This window comes from Glandiceps talaboti, chromosome 15 (assembly GCF_964340395.1).
Source record: "Glandiceps talaboti chromosome 15, keGlaTala1.1, whole genome shotgun sequence".
In the NCBI taxonomy this organism is placed as follows: Eukaryota; Metazoa; Hemichordata; class Enteropneusta; family Spengelidae; genus Glandiceps; species Glandiceps talaboti.
This window is the reverse complement of record NC_135563.1, coordinates 19,782,471-19,807,023: the sequence shown is the minus strand read 5'-3', so window position 1 is coordinate 19,807,023 and position 24,553 is coordinate 19,782,471. Positions and strand designations below refer to the sequence as shown.

Here is a 24,553-nt window from a genome sequence, read left to right as displayed (position 1 = left end):
CAGATGTAGTCTACTCTCCTAAACCCGTGTTGTGACAAGTTAATTTTTGTACTGACTTCATTTTCATTATATATTTGATATTCAGCCTCAAAACAGTTTGCCTGATGTAGTTATATGGTTACTGAGTGCTAGGAAACGTGTCGCTTACTTCCGTGTTCCTGCCTATGATGTTCTCTACTCTCCTAACCCAGAAGCTACTGGAAAGTATTGCAATAAATTCAGAACCGTATTTCTGAAGGTAAGTTCATTTTTTTCAGTTTCTCTTATTGTGTTATGCTGAGGAAAGGTGAAATAAAGATGAAACTGTTCATTGTCATATGTCATACCTATTGGAATACCTAACTAGAATTATCTTTTTGTTTTTATGCTGTCTTCAGATATTGTTTTCCTTTTTTTGTCTGAGTATATGGTAGAAAGTAATACTTCTGTTGGAGTACATTGTTCAGTTACAATATGTTACTCTTGTTGTCATTAAAAGCTTAGCATGTGGATGTCCAACACAACTCCTGATCCAAAAAGTTATGTTTGGGAATCAACAGAACAATTAACTCTCTGACAAGACCACATCAAAGAATGTGTTTATCTGAGTCGGCAGAAACAGTCTTAGAAGTTAAGAGATGTTTTTGGAGACCATCTCCTTCAAAATGCTGAATAACCACATATGGATTAAACCATACACCAAGTTTTATGACAACAGAGGTAGAAGTGAGCTTTTACCTAGCTAGCAACATACGCCTCTACATTGCTCTAACGTTGAATAAAAGATACAACTTAGTCCTCCATGAAACCTGTGTCTTGTTCATTATCAAACATATCATGTACATCATATATTTTGATTGATTTCAACATAATACTCATTTTCAAATGAATTGTTATTTACAGCAACCTGGGGCCAAAACAGATTCTGCTCTGGGAGCAGAGAAGATTCCTGCGATGTTACGTTTGAAATTATGGTTAGGTTTGGAACAACATGGCGAACAGTTTGCTGCACAGCATGGTGAAGGTGTGATGGCTGTCTTTGCTGAGACTGTAAGTAGAACAAACTAACAACCCACCCCAAAAATAGACCACTGAAAATATTAACAACCCACCCCAAAAATAGACAACTGAAAATATTAACAACCCACCCCAAAAATAGATAACTTACCTACAATATTCAAAAAAAAACATCATACAATGTAGACATATTAGATGCAACAGCTACTGTTTGTCAAGCAAACCATACATATCACATACATACATACAGTAAAATAGTTCTGTCTATGCCTCACAGTATCTGTTCTTGCCTTAACTCATCAACTCCTTTGTTCTTGTGCAATCTTCAAACAAAGCAAGTAAAAGTCATTGGTTTACCTAACTTTAACAATACTGTTTTCATGAGACCACCACTGTGTATATGCTCGAACAATATCTCCCCTACATGCAAACCTGTGTGTCAACTTGTATTAAAGGCCCATGTGACGATAGGATGAAAAGTTGGTTTGTCAGAGTTATAGAAAAAATTGGACCTGAACAAAAGAATAACCATGTAATCCTTGTGTCTCCACTCAGAAAATAACAGTAAAACTTTAACACATGGGAGAACCTGGGATTGAATCATGGGCCGTAGATGATTGTACATGATTCTAATTCCAAATTAAAAACTGATCAAGTTTATCCATATTCTGTGTTCAACTGTACATCATTATAATTTTAGAGTAACCGTCAAACAAAGTTATTGCATTCTCGCAAACCAGAGCTGTTTTTTCTTCAGCTACACTGCAAAATAACGACCTCTTTGGTGGTGTGTCTTGGAAAAGAGGCTGTGGTTTACAACAAAGAGTTGTTAATGGTCTATATATATCAAGGCCATAATGTCATCATGTGTGGAGCAATAACTCTCAAATACATGTACCTACAATAATACCGACAGCAGATCAAAATATCTCTGTAAATATGCATCGTTTCTCCAACACTTTAATGGTTATATTCAATCCGTATTATATCCCTTTTAATGTAATAATACAAGTTTTCACACCTTCTGAAAATGTTTCTTTTTCCTGACAGAAATACAATTGTATCATTCTTTTCTCTACAAATCTTAATGCCCATGAAATGTTTTCTTGAAGGAAAGAAAGTCATACATTGTTCTTTTTTCTTCACATTCTCTCAAAATACATGTTTCTGTTAAAACACTCACATATGACATTGTCTTTCAGTCTGTATTCAGTGTTCTAACATGCCGATATCACACTTACATTATTGAACAAAGGATTCATTTTTTATGTCTCGTTCTCTCTACTTTTTTTTCATTTATATTTTTCCGATTGTCTAAATTAATGACAAATTCGGTTACTATTGTTAATATTTGATATAAAATATTATATTAATGGTACTAATTCATTTCCCATTGGCAACCTAAAGGACACAGAAGTTTCAGTACTAGCTGAGACTGTAAGTTTTTTTAACACTAGCAGCTGTCTTCTTTACATCTCTGTATTCATAGCTTGCATCGCTGTATGTGTTTGTTTGTATTTTTTTGCTGTGTTGTTATTTTGTCATTTTCTTCATTTCTTTGCATGTAATGTGATGTTTACATGTGCCATATCGTGTCTTGCAATATGACATATTACATGCACTCTGCATCATTGTTTTAGCCCGAAGCTCAAATCAATCGGCATGCAGAAGTTGTAAGTTAACTAACATTTTGTGTTTTAACATGTAGTGTGCTGTAATTCTGTGGCTTTCATCGTCAGTCTAATCTCTGCCTTTATTTTATACATTAATTACATTTTTCCTTCATATTCTGCTTTGGTACTTTTTACAGTCACTTTTTTTGTGAATTTTTTAATTGTTTGATGCTAACAACCACTGTCTACTTATTAATATCTAAAATATGTCACTCAAGATTTCTGTTTGTCTGTTTGTTTGTTATATGACAATTTGTTTGCTGGCTGTGTCTTTCCTCTTGCTTTTGAATGTAATACAGTACAAATATGTTTTCATAGCTTCCATCTTTTCATAGCTACTGCAATTCTGTATATCCCAGTCATATGTTATATTATTTTTTTACTTGATATATTTAGTGCAAAAATACAGAATGTTTAGAATAGTTTTACTCTTTTTATGCACATTATTTCGATGCAAAAGATGAGTTCGTAAATCTTCACAATAATTTGCATGACACCAGATTCATCCTACAACCCCCCCCCCCACCCTACCAAGTAATGCATGTTGAATAATTTTTGTATTTTAAAATTTGCCTCTACAAAATGATAGACAATCCTTCTCTCTTCTTTTATTGAATTACACTATTTAAATGATATGCACTATTTCTGTTCAAATTTACTGAGTATTTTTATAGTATCTTGAAATCAAATGTGTACATTTGTTTTACTCAAGCCAGACTATCATTTTTGTAACATTTTTGCATCACTTGGAAATGTTCAAACAAAATCCTACCAAATGTTTTCTACCATATTGTGTGTTCATATCATATTTTGCCATTGCTTGCACACGTACAAAGATGGTTGAAAGTGACCATTTCTATACAATTATGTCTATTTATCAAACCATTGATAAAAGTTGGGCAAACTCAAGATATTAGTGACTAATGTGTAACCCGACTTTAACTCAGAATTCCATACTTTGAATGGACACACCCTGTAATAATGATAATGCTGCCAAACTTTCTATCAAAAGGAAAAATAATTGCTTAAAATTTAGATCATGTACCGTTTCCAAATATGTAATTTCCAATATGAAACATACAATTTCCAATATGAAACATACAATTTCCAAAGTATGTATAATTCCAACCACAATTCGAGGTGTACAGATTTGTATATTTACAGAAAATCAGTACATTGTTTTTGACGTCAGCACTTCAGTTGTTATCCTAGTCTAGCTTTGCAAGTAAAAAAGACTGCAGAACCAGCAAGATGCAGTCATAAGTTTGATTCTAAAAAAAATGTTAACAAAATATGATGTATATTTGATAATGTACCTATTGTGTGGTAATATATCAGGTATTTGTTGTGAAACACTTGTGAAGTGATTTGATTAGTTATTTTTACAGTCATCACCTCGTACAGTCACCATATAAATGCACCTTTATTACCCAACAACAACAACAACAACAACAACAACAACACATCACATGCATCACTCTACTCCTCCCCCAGTCTCACTGTCCTCTTGAAATGCAGCATGTCATGCACACCTCACTAATGTCATGCAAAGTCTTGATGTTAATACACTGAAGACTTCTCAACACAACTTTTTCAGAACACCTGACAAATGTCTGTCTAGAATGTAAAATTGATATTGTCACTGTGAATGTTAATCCACCTTGTTCATGTTGTACATTTAACTGTAATATCTTTTCTACAGCTCCGTATAGTAATTCTCATCACAAAATTATTGTATCATTGTGTATATAGATAGGTGACATATTTGAATTACGAACTTGAAAATTGTCACAGATAGCTGCTATGAGTTGATGCAGCTTATGAACAAATTGTCATATCGTTGCAAAATAAAAATTATGTGTGATGAGAAATGTGGTAGTATATGTTATTTGAATGAGTGTAGTTGCAGTGTATTCCAGTTGTAAGAGTTTACAGAATGGTATTCCTGCTGGTCAAGATGTCTATGATTTAGAGAAAGTTTGCCTGGCTTTGAGTGAATTGTTCATGAAGTAAGAGATATTATACTGTATGTTTTGATGAGAAATGATTGAATGCATCATTGGGAATTCATTCAGTAATACTAAACTATCAACAACATAGATGAAGAGAGAGAAAAGAGACAGATGTATGAAGAGATATCTGTGGGGGATGAAAGATTAAAAGAAAGAGGAAGGGACAAAGAGATTAATATATCATTGATTGGTTGGTTGTATTGATTGATTGATTGATTGATTGATTGATTGATTGATTGATTGATTGATTGATAGTTTGCTGTGTTGATTGATTGATTGATTGATTGATTGATAGTTTGCTGTGTTGATTGATTGATTGATTGATTGATTGATTGTGTTGTTTTTTTATCTATTGATTGATAGATTGGTCTATCAGGTAGTACCAATAGCATCTATGATATTCTATTTCTATATCAAGTTAATTTTCTCAGCACTGATGGTTTCAAGTAATAATTGTCTTTTTGTATTTGGTAATGTGCATGACAGAAGTTCTTTGTGTATGTTTATTACTAGTAACTTAATCCCAGTTCTTAACAAATTATCAAAAGTCCAACAGAAGAGTTGGACAGAGGGTACTATTCCATGTAGTAAATAATTATTAATTTGCAATGTTTTGATTTGTTCATAGTATGAGAACCAAATCAATGTGCTTGGAAACTGGACCACCAAGGGTGTACCAAGACCAAAATGGTCAGATACCACTGGAAATGTAAGTAGTTATATTTCTTTATGTGCCTGAACAGAATAATACAGTTTTGAATTAGCACAGTAACAACTACCAGGAGTGTCCTAGTAGTCAAGTACATCCACAAAGTGTCGTCTCTCAATTCTGCTGTAGCCCCATTTACAGATGGTATGCATCTCATTTTGTAAGTGAAGTCATGATGGTTGAATGGTTAGAGTGGCTGGCTTGGAATCTGCAGGTTGCAGGTTGTGGAGTCATGATGGGTGGTGAATGGTTAGAGTGACTGGCTTGGAATCTGCACGTTGTAGGTTCGAGCCCCATCGCTGCCATTGTTTCTGAATTGCTAAAGTCCTTGGGCAAGATTTGAACCATGATTGTGCCTCAGTCAACCCATCTGTATAATTGGGGACCTGGTAGAATAGAGGTTGCAATGTGAATGATTTAATCTGATGCACTTACATAGGCTGCAATGGATTGTATGTTCCCCAGGGAGTTGAGGAAGTATTAAGGGCCATTGTGCCACTATAGATCCATACCAGGGGGGAATAATTGTAAAGCGCTTTGAGAACAGAGTAGGAAGGCGCTATATAAAATCCAAATTATTATTAGTAGTAGTAGTAGTAGTTGTAGTAGTAGTAGTAAGAGAGAGGGTAAAATGTCTGCTTTTACTCAGTCTGCATGCCAGTTTCAAACCCTGGCACCTGGGGAAAGAGATATCTGTAGACATAAATTTCCATTGATGTACCATGCTACCAATCATAGCAAATTATAACTACCTCGACAAAAACCCCAAAAGTCACTTCAACAAGCATTGCCTTGAATTGAAGCAGTGGAGTTGTGGTAGCAAATATTGAGAGTTAACAAACAATAAGACTGCAAATATATATTTACTTACATTGTCTACATACATATCAATTGTTGACATCAAAATCACATGCAAGAGGACTGTTACTGCATGTCTTGCATATTAAGTGGTGGCATTGTATCGTGTGAGTAGTCTTGACTAGCTTGTAAACACTCATAGCAGTCAATTTCCAATGAGGTCTGTGCACCAACATATTTCAACTCTCCATGTCACCATAGGTAAATGTTAGACAGGTATCAGCTGATTACAAGTATTGATTTTCTTTTCAATGTAGTTTTAATGTATTTTTCAACAGTAGGAAAATATTGAAGTAAACAAAGCTGCTAGGGCTTTTAACAAAGTTCTACCATTAGTGCCCTTTGAGATATATATCACTGCAGTGTGCCTGTACAGAATGATGAATTAATGATTACCTTGATCACAGAATAATGAAAATTTGATTTCGTATGTTATTAGATGCGTCTAGACAGAGACAGTTTTGACAATCCACCTGGTTGGAGATGGGAAGGTGATTGGTTTGTTAGTCCTGAACTCAGGTAAAAGTTACATTTTGATCACAGTGGTTGTCTTACAGTGTGTTTGTCTGATCCTATTGAAAACCTTTCATAAAGTGTATGGGTTGATGGTGTAAACTTCATTCAATGTTGGGAAACAATAATTTTGAAAGTATGTCATCCTTCAACTCTTGCTTTTCTGCATCTCCCCATAAGTCCTTGTGCAAGATTTAAACCACGACTGTGCCCCAGTCAACCCAGCTGTATAATTGGGGACCTGGTAGGATAGAGGTTGCAATGTGAATGCTTTAATCCTATACGCTTGTAAGGCTGCACTGGATTGCATGCTTCCCAGGAAGTTGAGGAAGTATAATGGACCACTGTGTCATTATAGATTCATACCAGGGGTAATAATTAGAGTATTTTGCACACACAGTGGGAAAGCACTGTTTAAAAACTAACATTATTATTATTATTATTATTATTATTATTACTATCTTCAAATGCCCCTGTAACAAGGGGTTTCTCATTAGCATATGTGTCACACAAATTTTGTCAATACCAACTAGTACATTGCTAACTTTGTTTCTAAATCTCACTTGATTGACGTTCAATTCTGTTAAATTCCAGATAATATCAGAGTCAATTCCTTGTTGTTATTGTTTGGCTTCACCTTTGGCCTTGCGATATTTTTAGTCCCCGCGGACGAAGTCCGGAACGGGGACTTATGGATTGGGTTCCGTCTGTCCGTGCGTCCGTCCGTCCGTCCGTCCGTCCGTCCGCAGCCGTTTCTTGGAGATGCCTGGACGGATTTTTTTCAAACTTGGTACAGGGGCAACATGCTATGGCATACATATGCACGTCAATTTGTTTTATGATACGATCCAATATGGCCGCCTAGCAACCATTTTGTTTGCGAATTTTCCCTGTCTAAAGCCATAACTCGGACATGCTTTAACAGATCTCATTCAAAGTTGGTATTAGGACAGTGTTCTATGACATACATGTGCATATTCATTGTTGTCATGATACGATCCAATATGGCCGCATAGCAGCCATTTTGTTTGTGAATTTTCCATGTCCAAAGCCATAACTCAGACATGCTTGAACAGATCTCATTCAAAGTTGGTATTAGGACAGTGTTCTATGACATACATGTGCATATCCATTTTCGTCGTGATACGATCCAATATGGCTGCCTGGCAGCCATTTTGTTTGTGAATTTTCCATGTCCAAAGCCATAACTCGACATGCTTAAACAGATCTCATTCAAAGTTGGTATTAGGACAGTGTTCTATAACATACATGTGCATATCCATTTTCGTCGTGATAAGATCCAATATGGCTGCCTGGCAGCCATTTTGTTTTGTGAATTTTCCATGTCCAAAGCCATAACTCAGACTCCATTTTCATCATGATATGATCCCCCATACCCAACCATTCATTTATTGTTGGAGGCATATTCCATGTCCAACAAGCACACACAACATATCTAAGTCTGTTTGTTTTAGATTCACAAATGTTGTTGCGTGATCAGAGTAGTGATAATTCCTTAAAACCCAATTATAGTGGGGACTATGTCATTTTCAATGACTTGTTTGTTTCAGTTTGACCTTTGACACAGATGCAGGGCATAAAAGATTTGTTGAAGATGCATTTGAATGCCAGCAGAGATACCCAGCTGGGGAATGGCAGGCAGCAGCAACTCCCTATACAGATGTGGTAAGTACAGCTATGTGTGTTTAGGGTAAAATGTGCCTCATATCAAGGCGTGATATGTCTGGAAATCAAAGTTATTCAAATCTTTCAAAACTTTATCATATGAAAGCTTGTTCCTGGTCCTTTTGTAATAATAAGAAAAAAGTTAGGTTCATCTTCTTTTTAAGGAAATTGATACTTTTATTTCACATAGAGGTAATGTGTTATTGGGTGGCCATATTGGATTCTAAAATTATGACTTTCCCCTTCAACAATGAACTCAGCCAATAACACTATCTTGCTGTCTACCTAATGTACGTGCACTTTCAAAATTGTGTGAATTCTCACTTGTTAGTCAATATCAGTTATTAGGAGAAGTATAAATGGTATTATATTATATCATGCTACTATGCGCCATTCTGATTGGATAATAACTGTGGTAAAATCCCATTTTACCACGGCTGGCAGTGGTAAAATGGGCCCCTAAACTAGCATAAGAATAGTACTCACAAAAATGAAGCTAGTACAATTCGCTCCATATAGCACTCGCCATTCGGCTCGTGCTATATGTCGCGAATTGTACCAAAATCTCGTGTATACCCGCCTTCGGCGGGGGTTATTGCTTAATTGCTTTATCAGTCACTCTCATCAAAATAATGTATGGTTCATCCTATAGTCCTACCCCATATTTTTAGTAAAATGACCCAAAATATTCAGTGTTCGTGTATACTGCTGACATACATAGAACAGATTCAAACAAACCTGGCACAACTGTCAGATACTCATAACTGTAGTACAGTTGTGTACATCACTTTATTTCATGACCTTTGCAAGACTGAATGAAAGCCATATTTGTTGTAAAAAGTCGATGTGAATGTGTAAGTTCAATGTATGTTGTCAACGAAGACGTTTTTACCATGTAGTATTTGAAATACTAGTCCATTCTTTCAATACCTGACATTACAAGTCAGATCTACATACAGAAGACTGCCAAGGTATATTATCGTAGAATTTGTACGTAGCCAGCTCTGATCACCTTTTAATCCAATTATTTACTCTATTATCTCTCCCCTCAGAGAGGTGATGCTATCACCCCTAGAGATGAAATAGAAGCACCTGAAGGCTGGGAATGGGATGATGACTGGCAGATTGATTTAAATAGAGGTGTTGATGAGGATGGTAAGACAGTCTTGTACAATAAGAATGAAATTAAGGCACAGAGTTGACAATTTTAGAAATCCAAGATTTGATAAAATCAAAACTCTTACAATAAAAGTTTAATCTGCAGAGTGTACTTATTAAAAATTAAAGACTATTGTATAACTTTGAATGATTAGAAGGTGTGATGAAGTTAATATTTGAATCTTAGGAATATAAATTGAACTAGAGAAATTATTATTATTATTATTATTATTTATTTATTTCGGAATAGAAAAAAAAAAAAATTCCATATACTGAAGAAAAAATAGAAAAGGGGAAAAAAGACGGATTAAAAAATCCTCTGGCCCCACACATTCCACAAAGTACTTTTGGTGACAAAGGTGTTATATAAAACACTCGCAATAATCGGGTTTTGAGATGCCGAAATTCGTTGGTAAAAAGCACTTGTTTTTTTTCTTAAAACTTCATCAAAAGTACAGACATACAAACTTACAAACAATGCACGGTTGCTTTGAATAACAGAATGTTTAAAACCGGTCAATTTCCTAAAAACCTGAGCAAATGCTTTTCTAATCATATTAAAAGTACTGACAGTAAAGTTACTCCACAGGTAACAGAAATGGTAAAATCTGTTGTTAAAAGCCCTGATTCTTCAAAAAAAAGGAGAAGAAAACTATAAAACGTAATCTTTTCATGTTCCTAAGATTATCAAAATTCCTGTCTTTCGGTATTGTACTGTACAAAAATTAATTATTCTTGTTTGTTCTCTTTCACTAGGCTTTGAATATTGTGTGGAGTTCACTCTTGGTGGATTTACCCCCGTTGAAAAAACTTATCATCTGTGTCGACGTAGACGATGGGTTAGAGCCCGAACACTGTCTATTGATCCCAAGGCTATGATGGTAAGTCTTGTTATTGCTTATTGTTTTTCAGTTATTCTTGTCAGTCTCAGAAGAGTATATCATTAATGAACAGCGCCCTCAAGAGGTACTTTGCTGCAAACTGTTTGGTTCAATAGAACATTACATCCTCTCAATAAATAACACCCCCAAGAGAGATACATTATGAGTTTATGTTGCATGCAAATTGAAAATATGTTTGATTTATGTTTTCTTGTATGCTTGTATTTATTTATTTTTTAAATCTGTAAAATAACTCTTTCAGATATGTTTTGTTTATCAAGTAGTCACTTCCAAGATATGTGACATGTACTGCTATGTCACATGGAGGTCACATGATTTGAATTGACCAATAAAATAGGACAATAGATGTGCTAATTTTCCTTCTACCCAGGGTACCGGGGGATTGGGTGCATGTATGTGTATAATTTATATTGTTATTGTTGGATTGTGCAATGTACATTATTTGTGATGATTCTGTTCTTTTTGCAGTGGATTCACAATATGATGTTTTTATGTTTCCCTCTATGTTGTACTTGTTGCATTATGTTTTTGTATAACCCAGAACACTACCCTTTTTCGTTCCATTACTTACATACCCTTATACCATAGACAGTGAGAAGTTTCTTCTGTCCTTGCTTACACTGACAATACATATCAAATTATCTATTTTGAATACTAGCAAACAAGACAGAATTGTAAGGTGTTTAGTCAATGTAAAGTTAAAATCATTCTAGTCCGAGATCTTGTCTAAAACTATGTCTAATTGTATTCAGTAGGTTTTGATATTTGGTCTGAAACTGCGCTAGATATTAGTTTATCTTCTCTGAAATTTTACTACGTCTAGAAAAAGTTTTTAACAAATAGTCCATTTTGCATCACTTTTATTAGATTTATATGCTGAAGTACAAGCAGTTGTCATTTTGTTGTGGGTTTTGTTATGACCTTTATAATTTGTGGTTATTTTCGTCATGTGACTTTATCATACTGTGTACATGTAGTTGGAGGTGTGCAGGTGAAGATCAGAATCTCCACATCACCTGTGCACACTCATATGCACACACACACACACACACACACACACACACACACACACACACACACACACACACACACACACACATGCACATACACACACACGCACATACACACACACACGCACATACACACATACACATACACGCACACACACATACACATACACGCACACATACACACACACGCACATACACACACATGCACATACACACTCACACGCACATACACACATACACACACACGCACATACACACATGCACATACACATACACACATGCACATACATATACACACATACACACTCACATACACATACACACACACACACACACACACACACACACACACACACATATGCATTTATTTTAAAGCTTTTAATTTTCCATCAAATAATAGTATCAGATGTGAAAATACTGAGTTGTGTATGTCATGTCGTATTTTTATGTTGTCATGTTGATGCATTGTTGCTGATTTGTTTGTTCCATTCTTTCTCCTTTTCTTTCCCCCAATTATGTTTGTGACATTCTTTGTACTAGACTGTATGTACATGTAATGTTTATTACGTTATGCTATTGTTTTGTGCCTTGTCAGTCGTGCATGTATTATTGCTGCATGTATGGGTGGAGTTAGGTAGAACTATGACAATGGTTATAGTTAGGCAGTTTGACAGGAAAATGGTAGAGTTAGGCAAATATAGCATCGGTGACTAGTCAAACTGAAGACTGGTATGTCTTAGGGTTACAGTTTGATTTGTTTATATTTGCATATTGACAAACATTTTTCATGTGTGGGAAATTCATGCTTGAATCAGGAATTTCTCGGTTAAGTTTGTGGTCTCGGGCAGTTTGATGTTGTGTTTTGAGTGGACTGTCTTCATCTCTATAGGGATAGTAAAGTACAACTCATTTCATACCATCACAAATTAACCAGATAAGGCCAAAAAATATCTGGTTCTGGTCAGAGTGTGCGTGCCCTGAATACCCTTGGGTCGATCCTTTTTTCCGATATTTTTTGCTTTCCCGTTCCTTATTTATTCCTGATATCAGGAGAACAAGCAGCTGAAATCTACCATACATGCCAAGACTGCTTAAATACAAAGCCTAAACTGCTTCGAAGAAAAAGAAAGTTTTTCAAGAGATAAATATGATAGAACAGAGTATGTAAAGTGTCAAAAAATATAAAAAAATTCGCATCGTCGCACCACTTTACCCTGACCAGAACCAGATATATTTTTTTTGGCCTAAAAGACTTTATGGTTCCATGAAATGGTACTGATACTCTCCATAATAGTCAGATCAGTAATAACTTTTCACAACATGCATGACATCAACCGTAAGATGTAATATTTCAGTTTTAACCAACCTTTTCACCCAAGAAGCTTGCACATTCTGTTTGTTGAGGGTTAAAGTTAGTCAAAAAGAAAAACTACTGTACTTGGTTAGTAGTGAATCATATTTCATACTTTCAACCAGTGTCCTCCATCAAACTTCTCATGAAAAAAGTATGGGAAGGTCCCTAATTCGTGCACTCTTATCAGTGTTCTAAAAACTAAGCAAAAATTTACTGTGTCATGCATCCTGCAGTGAACTCTTAGTCTATATGAGTGTATGCAATTTTGTTGGTATTGACACTATCATGTAAAATTGAAATTGGTAGTCTTATTGTTGTAAAACTATTACTATATATGTTTGTTAGTGTTTTTGTTAGTTTAAAATCTGTCCAAAGCGTCAGCTCTTGAATCTACCCCGTGACCCTGACAAATAGTGATGTACTGACTGACTGGGTAAAAAGTTCTTAAAGTGTGCATGCATTCAGAATTTAAAATTAGCTTGGTGAAGCTGACTGTTCAGTATTGTGTTCATGGTTTATATGTCATCCTTGAATGTCTTGGAATTTTAAGTTACTCCTACAAAATCCTCCAAAAAAAGTAATTGTCTCGTAGAAACACTGAGAAAATGAAATTTATACAATGTTCAGATGTAAACTGTTGAAAATTCTTATTATTTGAAAAGTGAACTTGAGTTCCTAAAGTTTATGTTACCAAGGTATCGAACTTGTAGTTCATGGTCTAGAAGTTTACCAATATCTCCCGCCACCTCCCCCACCCATGTTTTACTGCCACCTCCCCCACCCATGTTTTACTGCCACCTCCCCCACCCATGTTTTTCTGCCACCTCACCCCAGGCCTGTAATTCTCTTGTTCCAAGACCTTCAAGTGTATATCACAGATAAGTATTTACTAGTGAACCTCTTAAGTTATTCATTATGTGAAAAACTTATTCAAAAATTTTTCTAATTTGAAACCTAAAATGATGCACTCCTAGACATTTTGATAACTGTTTACTTTGGTATAATTAATAAGTTTTCCACAACATACATGGCCTATCATTTTCATCTAGTTCTAAACATCATACATTTATAATCACACATTATGAGAACTGGTAATTTGGGAATAGTTAACATTCATCTTTGTAATAGTGTGGAAGTCTGCTATTACTAATAGTATTAGTGTGGCATTAAGCTGAGCTTACAATGTTTTTGACTTAGGCAAGTTGAAGACATAAAACATTGATATACTATATTCTCATGTAATGTTCATGCTAATGTATGCATTTGATGGCATTAAAAAACAGTCTTCAGGTAACAACACAGTATATGGAATACTATGGATTTCCTCAATACTATATGTATACTACATTACATCACCAAATCGTCCATATTGTGGCTGAATACCAGGTTTTTAAGTTCTGCCAGCCACAAATGATGAAGTAAGCTTCACTAAATGAATAGGTACCTTTAAAATATGCAGCAAAGGTTGCCAACAATAACATGTAAACTCAGCTTTAATGTCTCTTTAAACCCTGTTATACTGCTATTAATGTATTAGTGTATGTTAATGTATAGTCTATATGACTTGTCATGCCACCCTATCAGATTAGGGCAGAATGATACAATGTATCGTTCTATCTAGCACATTTGTAATTGCTTTGTAACTTGCTTGAAACTAACATACTAACACACATCTTCCTATCCACTATTCTATTACCTGCCTACATACTACTACTATTACTACCACCACCACTACTACTACTACCAGGAAAAGGAACAACAGGAGGAGGTACAGACAGATAGTACTAATAAATCAGTGATGCAGCCTCTGTCAGGCTTTCTATCCAGTGGGGGTGAACAGTTTATGCAACCATTCCGCGGACTTTTTAACACTGAAAGTTCACCATTTGGTGGTAGAAAATCGATATCTGAGGGGGCCACAGTTAGTTACACTGAGGTTGATGCAGAGGAGGTGATGGGATTCATATCATATTTCATATCAAATCTCTTAACTATTTTATTCGTCTTTCACTGATTTTCAAGTTTTTCACAAATACTCTTACTTTCCCTTCACTGGTTTTAAATATTTCTTATGTGTGGCATGTGTCATTTTGGTCACTTTACTGGTTCTCTGTTTATATATATATATATGGTGTTGTCATCTCTCATGTCAACTTGAAATATTCTCATTTTTTCCATAATGCAGTTCTCAGGTGGGATCATTACAATAATTATCGTTACATTATATTGTAAATTTTCACTTTCTGTACTTATTTTTTTCCCTTTTCTTGATGTTCTTTATTAACCTTGTGCAACCTCCCATTTCATTTTCTTGTACATTTGGTATTATGTAATCCCTTGTGTAATTTGGTGGTCATTGCATTGGTGTATTGTCATTTGATTTGGTTCATACGTTTGTCCACCATTGGTTCATCCAATGTACTTTCTTAGTACGTAACTATTGTGGTTCGTCTCCATAATTTTATCCCAAATTTATCCTTTGCGAATTGTTTGGTTTATTTCCCCATGCTTTCCAATGGCACCCAGTTTATGTCATTGCCGTCAATATATGTTTTCGTGTCTGAATATTAAAACTTTGTGCTTGCATAAATATGATTTCATTCACTTTCAATGTTTCCTTCATTCTTATTGTAAATAACAACTGTCTGTGTTGTTGCCATTGGTGACAGAAAGTCAACTGTTGTTGCCATTGGTGACAGAAAGTTACTTTGTGTCAACTGTGTTGTTGCCATTGGGGACAGAAATGTACTTTGTGTCAACTGTGTTTGTTCTTAGTGTAGAACAGTGTCAATTTCTTTCCAACAATGTTAGGGGGTCTAAACTATTGAAATCTGACTTGAACACCCTAGCATTAGTACAAATATGCATCTTTTGTACAGCTAGTCCACTGTTCTACATTCTGACCAAGTGTTTACTATACATACTTGTCAGGAAAAAAAAACATAATAAAAATTGAGTTGAAATGAAATGTCATTAACAATGGCAGTATCACTCTGACAGTTATTGAAATAATATATTCATAATTCATGTATCTTTAATTTATGATAAATAGGTGATGGTAAGTATATAAATTTACAACATTTCACTGAGATTTAATTCTACAATCTGAAACTGTACAGCAACACAGGACATATGGAATATATACACAGTACTTTATGTCATCAGTAATTTTCTTTTAAAATCAAGAAATTAAGTCTCGGTGGAAACTTTGTAATTTAATTAATGTAACTTTGTCATCTTATTGCCATTTTGTGTTATTCTATGTAAATATTTCCAAAAGTACGTGTAATCTCATTTTCAGTGTTTTTCTTCAGTAAAATAAAATTACATGTGAGTTCTGCATTTACATTTCAATGAGGGGTTTCTTTTTTGGATATTAAAGATGATGAGTATTTTAAATAATTGAAGTTTACTACTGTTAACGTTGGCCCACTTTTCACCAAGTTCCACGTAATAATCTGATTAGAAATCTAGATATAAACTTGTGTGTTTTTATCAAATCCATTGACTCTATTCTATATTAACCTTGAAATAACAGGAGAAGAGAAAAGCTGAACTTGCAGAAGGTTGGGAATATGCTCCTTTGTTTACAATGAAATTCCACACTAAGGAGAGACGTATGGATTTAGTAAGACGTCGTAGATGGCATCGAAAGATGATTGCGGAGGGGGCACAAGCATCAGCAGTTTTCTCTATGGACAAAAAGAAACAGGTAAGATTTTCAGGTATTTCATCAGAAAGTGTTTGTTAGGTTGTCATGGAAACAGTATAGCAAAAATGATGATAAAGAAACGAATGTAGAATATACAATGTCTCCTCAAGTTGTAAATTTAGCACAGTTTATATTACTTGAATGTATACATCGTCATAAAATCACTCTCGTAAAATATGTCAGATGACAAATTTCACTTGTTTTGTCTTTGGTTGTATCTTAATAAAAGTCCTAAGTTTGTATCATTTTATGTTTAGTTTGGCATCAGTGCCGAGAGATATCATATTAAATTTAAATTAACTGTAAATCATTCAACATATGATATGATAAAAACTCTACTTTCATGTGATACATCCAGGAAAGCATTGTAACCTCTATGAGGGGATGTGGTTGGATTGCACAAGCCCCTAACTTCAGATAAAGTGGTGAAAATAATAGCAATTTTGAATGTTTCTGACTCGCCGTCTGAACACCACGGATCCATGATGTAGACATGCATTGTCGTAATGTCAAACCACCAGGAAGTAAAACCCCACATCGTCTATTAGAACACATCCAACCTGGGTTATACTTGGTATTATATCTGAAATCTATCACCAGTTCTCAGTATGTTTTTCAGCAGTCAAATTCTCAAAAGTAATTTTGATTTTGATTTATGTTTATAGTCAGATGCTGAAGGCAGTGTGATGGCTTCACCCAGAATCTTCCTGACGTACAAAGGTACAGTGATTCTTGTTGATAAATAAGTTAGAAATCTTAATTACCTGAAGTTTTCTAGGTATGAATCCATTCCTTAAAGGCCCATGAGTCAATCCCACACAAGGATTACATAGGATCATTTATTTGTTCAGGATCAAGTTTTTCTATAGCTCTGACAGATAACTGTTTTTCTCAGTCAAATTTCAATCCTAATCCGAAGTGGACATTTAAAAGAAAAGAAAATAGATTGAATATTCATGGCAAGGCAGGATCACTTCAATATTGATTGAGACTTGAACAAACCAGGTCAATTAGTTAGATGACCTCTGTATGAATAAAAACTACCAAAGATGAGAAGACCTCACCACAAAATAAGATACATCTACACAGAAATAGATTTATTTGTGAAAATTCAACTGTAACATGGTATATAAACATTAAATTTGATCATTGTGTATTTTGTCATTTTAGCTCCTCATCAATACCAATTGCGAGCCTATGTGTATCAAGGTAGAGGATTACTAGCAATGGATTCAGACAGCTTTTCTGGTAAGTTTACAGCATTTTGATCTTGTGACTTCTGCAGTACACTTCATACTGAGATTTACATACCCTTATCCAACATAATTGATACATGAAATGTAAAAGACTATTTATGAGTTAGCAAACCATAATTTTTAAGAGTGTGTATATGGAGATTTCCTAACACTGATGTGGGATTTTACACGAATGTTTTTGATTGTGTCTTTTACATTGTGTCTTTTACAGTTCACCTACACAGCTAGCTCAGCTTGTATCAATATGTCTAAGTTTTACATAGTGTGGGTGGGCAGTATTTGAATGTGTGAGGGCGCCCCCATCACAGCATACTTTACAGACTTATATTTGTATACTGTGTTAAGTGACACATATGTGATTCATATGCCTATAGTATATTAAATGCAAATTGTGTTCTCTCTAATATATCCCTATCCTTATGCCTATGTATGTTTGATAATACAAATTGAATGTGTTCTCTCTAATAGATCCCTATGCCTATGTATGGTTGATAACACAAATTGTGTTCTCTCTATTAGATCCCTTTGCCTATGTCTGTTTGATGACACGTAGTCAGAAGACAGAAATAAAAAAGAAGACACTGTGTCCAAGCTGGGATCAGTCATTGATCATAGATGATCTTGAGATTTATGGAGATCCACAGAGATTAGCAGATAATCCACCAGATATTGTGGTTGAAGTCTTTGATTGGGATGCCCTGGTAAGTTGGACCAATCTACACTCGCATACCCAAGTGTTTCACAAATTATATGAAAGTTCATGCATAAAAGCACCTAATAATTCTATAATTGACAGATTACACAGTAATTTGTAAACCTTAACGATAGAAATTAGTCAAGAAGTATAAAGATAATGAACACATCACTAGAAGTTGTCTGAATGTATGTGTGTGTGTGTGTGTGTGTGTGTGTGTGTGTGTGTGTGTGTGTGTGTGTAAGTGTGTCTGTGTGTATGTAAAATGTAACGAGCAAGGTAATGTCATTTCTCTTATATGTACAACTTGTCTGATAGTTCACACACACATATGGACTTACAATCTGTTAACTTAAAACTGTGTTATTTAATAGGGAAGTCCAGAGTTCATGGGTAGAGTGATGGTAAAGCCATTGGTTAAACTAGAAGGCAATGATCCTAGAGTACCAAGACTCATGTGGTATTCATTAAGACGAGGTAATGAAGAAGCTGGAGAGGTCCTCGTTTCCTTTGAATTATTCTTGGTAAGTATGCTCAATCTTGTCTAAAAAAGGAACATTCTTATGCTCAAGGCCAACATTTTCTATAACTCTGCTAGACATAATGCTAAAGCAAGAACCTGGGATTGAAGTATTGGCCTTTAATGGAGTAAAGCAACACTGGAATAAGCCATACACTCATAATTTTTTATACCTGTATACTTACACAGAAAGAGAATGGTGACTTGCCATTCATGCCACCAATGGAAGGCAAACTGTACCGCGTACCAAGTGGCATCCGACCAGTCATGCAGAGAACAGCCATAGAGGTATTATGCTGGGGAGTCAGAAACATGAAGAAATATCAGCTAGCAAGTGTCACATCACCAAGTATTGAATTTGAATGTGGTGGTACTATCCTAGAGTCTAAGAAGATCAAGAATACTGTCAAGAATCCTAATTTCGCAGACCCTATACTGTTCTTTGATGTGGTAAGATAACACTACATTTTATGTACTATGCAAAATTACTCTTTCATTAACATGGTAGGGTGGGATGGCTTGTAAAACTGTTGAATCTGTAGCTGTATGCTTTCAGATGATTTTGAATCTGTTTTCTTTCTCTGTTCACAAGAAATTAGTTTTGTGAATGCAGTTGTGTCTTCCGTTGTACAATGGAGAAAAGTAAAATGAAATCTGCAGAAACAAAAGAAAGAATTGATGAATCAATCAATCAATCAATCAATCAATCATTCAATCAATCTTTATTTACTTTACACCCTTTATAAGTTAACTCTCTTAACCCTTACTAGTGCTGCCAACATATGCATGCACAACCCACAACTTTGACTGATAATTGTGAGTGTTAAAACTGAAAGAAAAACAGATCTAAAAAGAGCACATTGTGGGCCGCCATTGGCATGATATTCAATCATGTTAAGACACTTCCATATTTTATTTAACTCTAAACTCTGATAGGTGACATTTCTTTTCTGTATGTTTTGTTTCTGAAAAGATGTTGCCCAAGGAAGAACTGTACACTCCACCAATGAACATCATTGTGCGTGATCACCGTGCTTTTGGTCGCAAACCAATTGTGGGTTTATCTGTTTTGCGTACAATTCAAAGGTTCCGCACTGAACCTCTGAAAGAATTGGACATAGAGGACCCAATTCCCCCTGACAGTAAGTATTGTCTTCTCTGTTCATATATTATTTGCCATTCAACTTGAAAGGTGTTTGGGTGCTAAGGTAAGATAAGATGTACAATGCACGTCTTAGAAAAAACAAAACATAAAATTCATCACAAAATTCTCAAATTTATTGATATTTGAATTTGATTATTAAAAATGTTTTTTAGGAAAAAGTGAATGTCGGTATTAAAAACTTAAATACAAGATGGATGGACCTTTATTTTTTCTCATTTTTAGAACCTGATTGTGGTTTAAAATGTCATAAGATCTAGAGACGTATGTTATATTGATTTGTGTGAAATCAAGAATTGAGGTGCATTGTACTCTTATGTAATGTCTACAACCAATATGGATGATGATGATGATGATGATGATGATGTAGTTTCATATTTAGTAAATTATGCTATTATAAAGTAATCTAGAGACTATGTTTGGTTTGAATCTGAAGATATCTTTACCCCATGTCTAGCCCATTGAGGAATCATGAACCAAAACTTGTTCATGTAAATTGAAATGATTAAACCACAACTGTTCGAATTTGTGTAAAAAAAATGTATAAGTAGCATCCTGATCTGACAAATGTGCCATATTTGGACATTGTGTAACTGTCCACAATAAAAATAACTCATTCTGTGATTGATTAACAAAGACATTATGTTAAAGTACCGAGTGGATGGCTTCTTTTGAATTTGGAATTTCATCTCAGTTCCTCATTGACATTGAGTAAGACCTGGGGTGAAGATTAACTTCAGATTCAAACAAAACGGATAGTCTCTTGACTACTGATAAAGTATATGAGGAAACATTGAGAAGACAAAATCTAAAACTCAAAGAAATGTTTCTTTGGCTCAGAAATACAATGGGCTCCTCAAAGAAATGAAAACCAATATGGCATCTACTAGAGTTTAGACCAGTTTAGACCAGTTCTCAGATTCAATGGATTTATCATCTCACAGTTACATATTGTCAAGAACTATCTTAACCATTTCAAGCAAAATAACATTGATGAAAAATGACACCATACTCATCCATATTGCCATGTTTATTAAACATAACGCATGCCATTATTGGATCTATCATAATTCACATTTACCATATTGCATACACAGATTATTTACCACCGTATTTTGAATATTTCGAAATTCAAAATGACTTGTGTTTTAATTGTGAGTGTGTGAACTGATAGTGAATATTTTAGCTTTCAGCTAGAGTAAACAAGCACACACTAACACCAAAACAGTCACTGCTGAACTCACAATTCACAACACAAACTTTCTTCTCCTCTATATGTAAACTAACTAACTCAATTTGCATACTAACCCAATGTACATCTGCTTTAACAACTTGTTACATGCATGCTTGCTGTCATGAAGTACTGCTGTTATTATTGCTTACTAGTAGATTTTGATATAGATGCAAGTGCTTTGTTTTAGCACTGATTTTTAATTCATGCTTTGACTGCCTTAATGTAGTGCTGTGTATTTATATACTTTTACTGTCAGTAGTGCTATTGTAGTTTTATATACATTGTAGCATGTGTTTAGATGTTCTTGTTGTAATGAGTGCTGTAGTAAACAGGTGTTGGAGTTTTATGATAGTTGTTTGAATGTGTTGGTTTGTCTACTTGCAACAGCCAAAACTTGAAGGACACCTAGCAGTGACAATGTTGAATTTTCTTTGTAATACCACGATGATGTATTGGAATGTAAAATAGTAATCATGAGTTGCAGTGTTCAGTTTTTATTATGTCGATGTTTCAAGGTTCACTGTCTATAAGGAGACACTTGGTAGATTTACTGGCTGTAGATATGATGAAAATAGGGTGAATAATTATGGTATTTTGATCACATCGTTTGACGTACAATGGTTATAAATACAGTATGGAATTGATAATCCAGATACATAAGGAAGAAATTTGATTGTTTGAATTAGCACTTGTCACCTTTGTCTTATGTTTAGTATATGTGGATGAGTTCTTGAATAAAATTATTAATTATGCATTTGAGTTCCCTGATTCATAATCTTGTTTCAATGAAATACTTTATCAAGTATAGTTATGAAAATGTGTTTATGAACCTTTTAATTACTAACAGTGTCAATAAATGTCATGATTACCACATGAGTCATATAGGAAATTTGTTTTACTCCCAAAAATATACCAAGGAAAAAAATATGTTTATTACCAAATATATAACTATATAATGTAATGATAAATGCAGATTAGTAACTAAGAAAAGGGGATATCAAATGAAAGTTGACACTAAGACCACATGAATCTCAATGCATGGTAAATTCAAAGAATGCTGACAGATATGACATATAATGAATGCAAGACCAAGACAGAGTTGATGATGTAAGGACCAGGACAGTCAAGATGGATCCGAGATGCAATGTCTCAGACAGAATTGTCTTTCAACTGATACCAGGACAGGTTAATCTTTACATCAAGGCCACTTTAATGGGATGAATCTAGAAGTGATTCCTGGATAGGAAGGGTTTGACGTCTAAGACCAGGATAAATGGACTTAGTGGACCAAGTATCCCATGCCTTTTGTCAGGCTTTAGCCAAGACAGGATCAACCTTACAGCTAAGACTTGACATGGATGGACCAGAACAAATGGCCCTTACAACCGAACAGGATGGACCTAGTAGTAGTATCCCATACCTGGACAGGATCAATCTGACAGATGAAGACTTGGTATTTAAGGACTAAGACAGGGTGGATCTGACAACTAATAAATGGACAAGATTGATCCAGTATCCCATGCCATACCTTGACAGAATGGCACCAACATCTTAGCAGTTGGACAGGATTAACCTGTCAACTGAGGACCTCGACAAATTGGTGTGACAGGGGAGGATGGGACCAGGGTCCATCTAAGGACAAGATGGACCTGACAAGTTATATCTGGATAGGATGGAACCAGGATCCATCTTAGGAAATGATGCACCTGACAAGTGTCAGAACCTGAACAGGATGGACCTGACAATTAAGGACAAGAACAGTATTGACTCATGTGGGATGAAGCAGAGAAGCAAGGGCCTCATCATAATTGACCTGACTTGGTCCTATCATTAGAATTTAACATTAGAACATTGAGAGGACAAATTTAATAGTTGGGTCTTGTTTCTCTTTTGATGACACTGAGAAATCTTATAAACAGAATGACACACACACAACCTAATGATGATGTATGTCAAATGATAATAGGATTAAACTTAGTGTCTTACGGTGAACCAATTTAGATGAAATTTGTCCTTGTTGTACTTGATCAACTTTGATGTAATGGCAACAGTTTGCAGCAGGTCTGCATGTTACATGTTTGTAATGCATGTATTTTATTGGTTACTAATACTTAACATATTAGCATACATCAATTACAGATGAACACTTCAGTTAAAACTTATTCCAGACTGCATACACAAACACAAACATAAACATAAACATAAACATAAACATAAACATAAACATACTGTATTTCAAAGTATCCTTGATTTACTGGAATATACACAATTTCTTTGGCCAGAGAGACACATTTTCACAGTTCCAAGGCATGAGTGGTGATATTTTGGAAAAACAAAATAAAGACAATTGTTACATTGAAGGAAATAAGTTAGAGCTTGACAAGATTTTATCTTTTCGTTATAATTCTGAAAGGCCAACCCAAATTAGTGAAACCAAGCCAATGAAAATATCTGTTTTCTAACATCACTCTAGTCACTTCACTTTATAAACCATTCATGATTGCAAAACACAAAAACCACTAAAACAAATACACAGTTCATATAGCACCATTTAAAACAGTTCCCCACTCACTAATATCATTTGATATTTTTATCACCCTGAGTATTAGCTGAGTGTTATTTATGACAAAGTATTATCTGGTAGTAGTGTTCAGTTTCCCTGGATGGAATATAGCCTGGAATCCATCCATACTGTCCTATTGTATGGTGTATACAAAGTATAGTTTCAAATTCCCAGACCCTTTCCAGGAATAAAAACACAAATTTTGATATACTGGGGCAACATTTTTTTGTGTTATTTAGAGCTGTAAACATGCACTTAAATCAGTTTATAATGTTTTTTTCATTTAAAAACCCAAACAGAAATTAACTTGTAAACTTAGCTGTGATTGTTGGCTTTACATACATGATTTGTATGTGTGACTAAATTTCTAAAATATCATGTAGTTTGGATGGATTCCATGGTCAGCGTTGGTATCAGAGATATTATATGAATTTAAATATTAGGTGGGGTTTAAGGTGAAATAACCCATTGACCTTTTTTACCCATTGTTTGTTTTCCTTGAGGAAGAAAAGCAGTTATTCATTCCATTAACCCCAGTGTT

At 34.8% G+C, this 24,553-nt stretch overlaps 1 protein-coding gene across 14 annotated transcripts in view; it reads left to right on the top strand.

The window, feature by feature from the left end:
* LOC144446168 (myoferlin-like) overlaps positions 1–24,553 on the top strand; it is a 137,605-nt gene that overhangs the window by 91,695 nt on the left and 21,357 nt on the right. For 12 of the 14 annotated variants that reach the window (XM_078135908.1, XM_078135916.1, XM_078135917.1 and 9 more), the window contains 16 exons: positions 86–238; positions 883–1,029; positions 2,404–2,433; positions 5,310–5,390; positions 6,688–6,767; positions 8,333–8,447; positions 9,500–9,602; positions 10,362–10,486; positions 14,619–14,639; positions 16,410–16,583; positions 17,249–17,303; positions 17,754–17,831; positions 18,359–18,540; positions 18,908–19,057; positions 19,243–19,503; positions 20,027–20,195. In XM_078135908.1, coding sequence (XP_077992034.1) covers positions 86–238; positions 883–1,029; positions 2,404–2,433; positions 5,310–5,390; positions 6,688–6,767; positions 8,333–8,447; positions 9,500–9,602; positions 10,362–10,486; positions 14,619–14,639; positions 16,410–16,583; positions 17,249–17,303; positions 17,754–17,831; positions 18,359–18,540; positions 18,908–19,057; positions 19,243–19,503; positions 20,027–20,195 — 1,924 coding nt within the window. The remainder of the gene's footprint in view (positions 1–85; positions 239–882; positions 1,030–2,403; positions 2,434–5,309; positions 5,391–6,687; positions 6,768–8,332; positions 8,448–9,499; positions 9,603–10,361; positions 10,487–14,618; positions 14,640–16,409; positions 16,584–17,248; positions 17,304–17,753; positions 17,832–18,358; positions 18,541–18,907; positions 19,058–19,242; positions 19,504–20,026; positions 20,196–24,553) is intronic. The other 2 variants (XM_078135906.1, XM_078135905.1) reach the window with 2 other exon arrangements.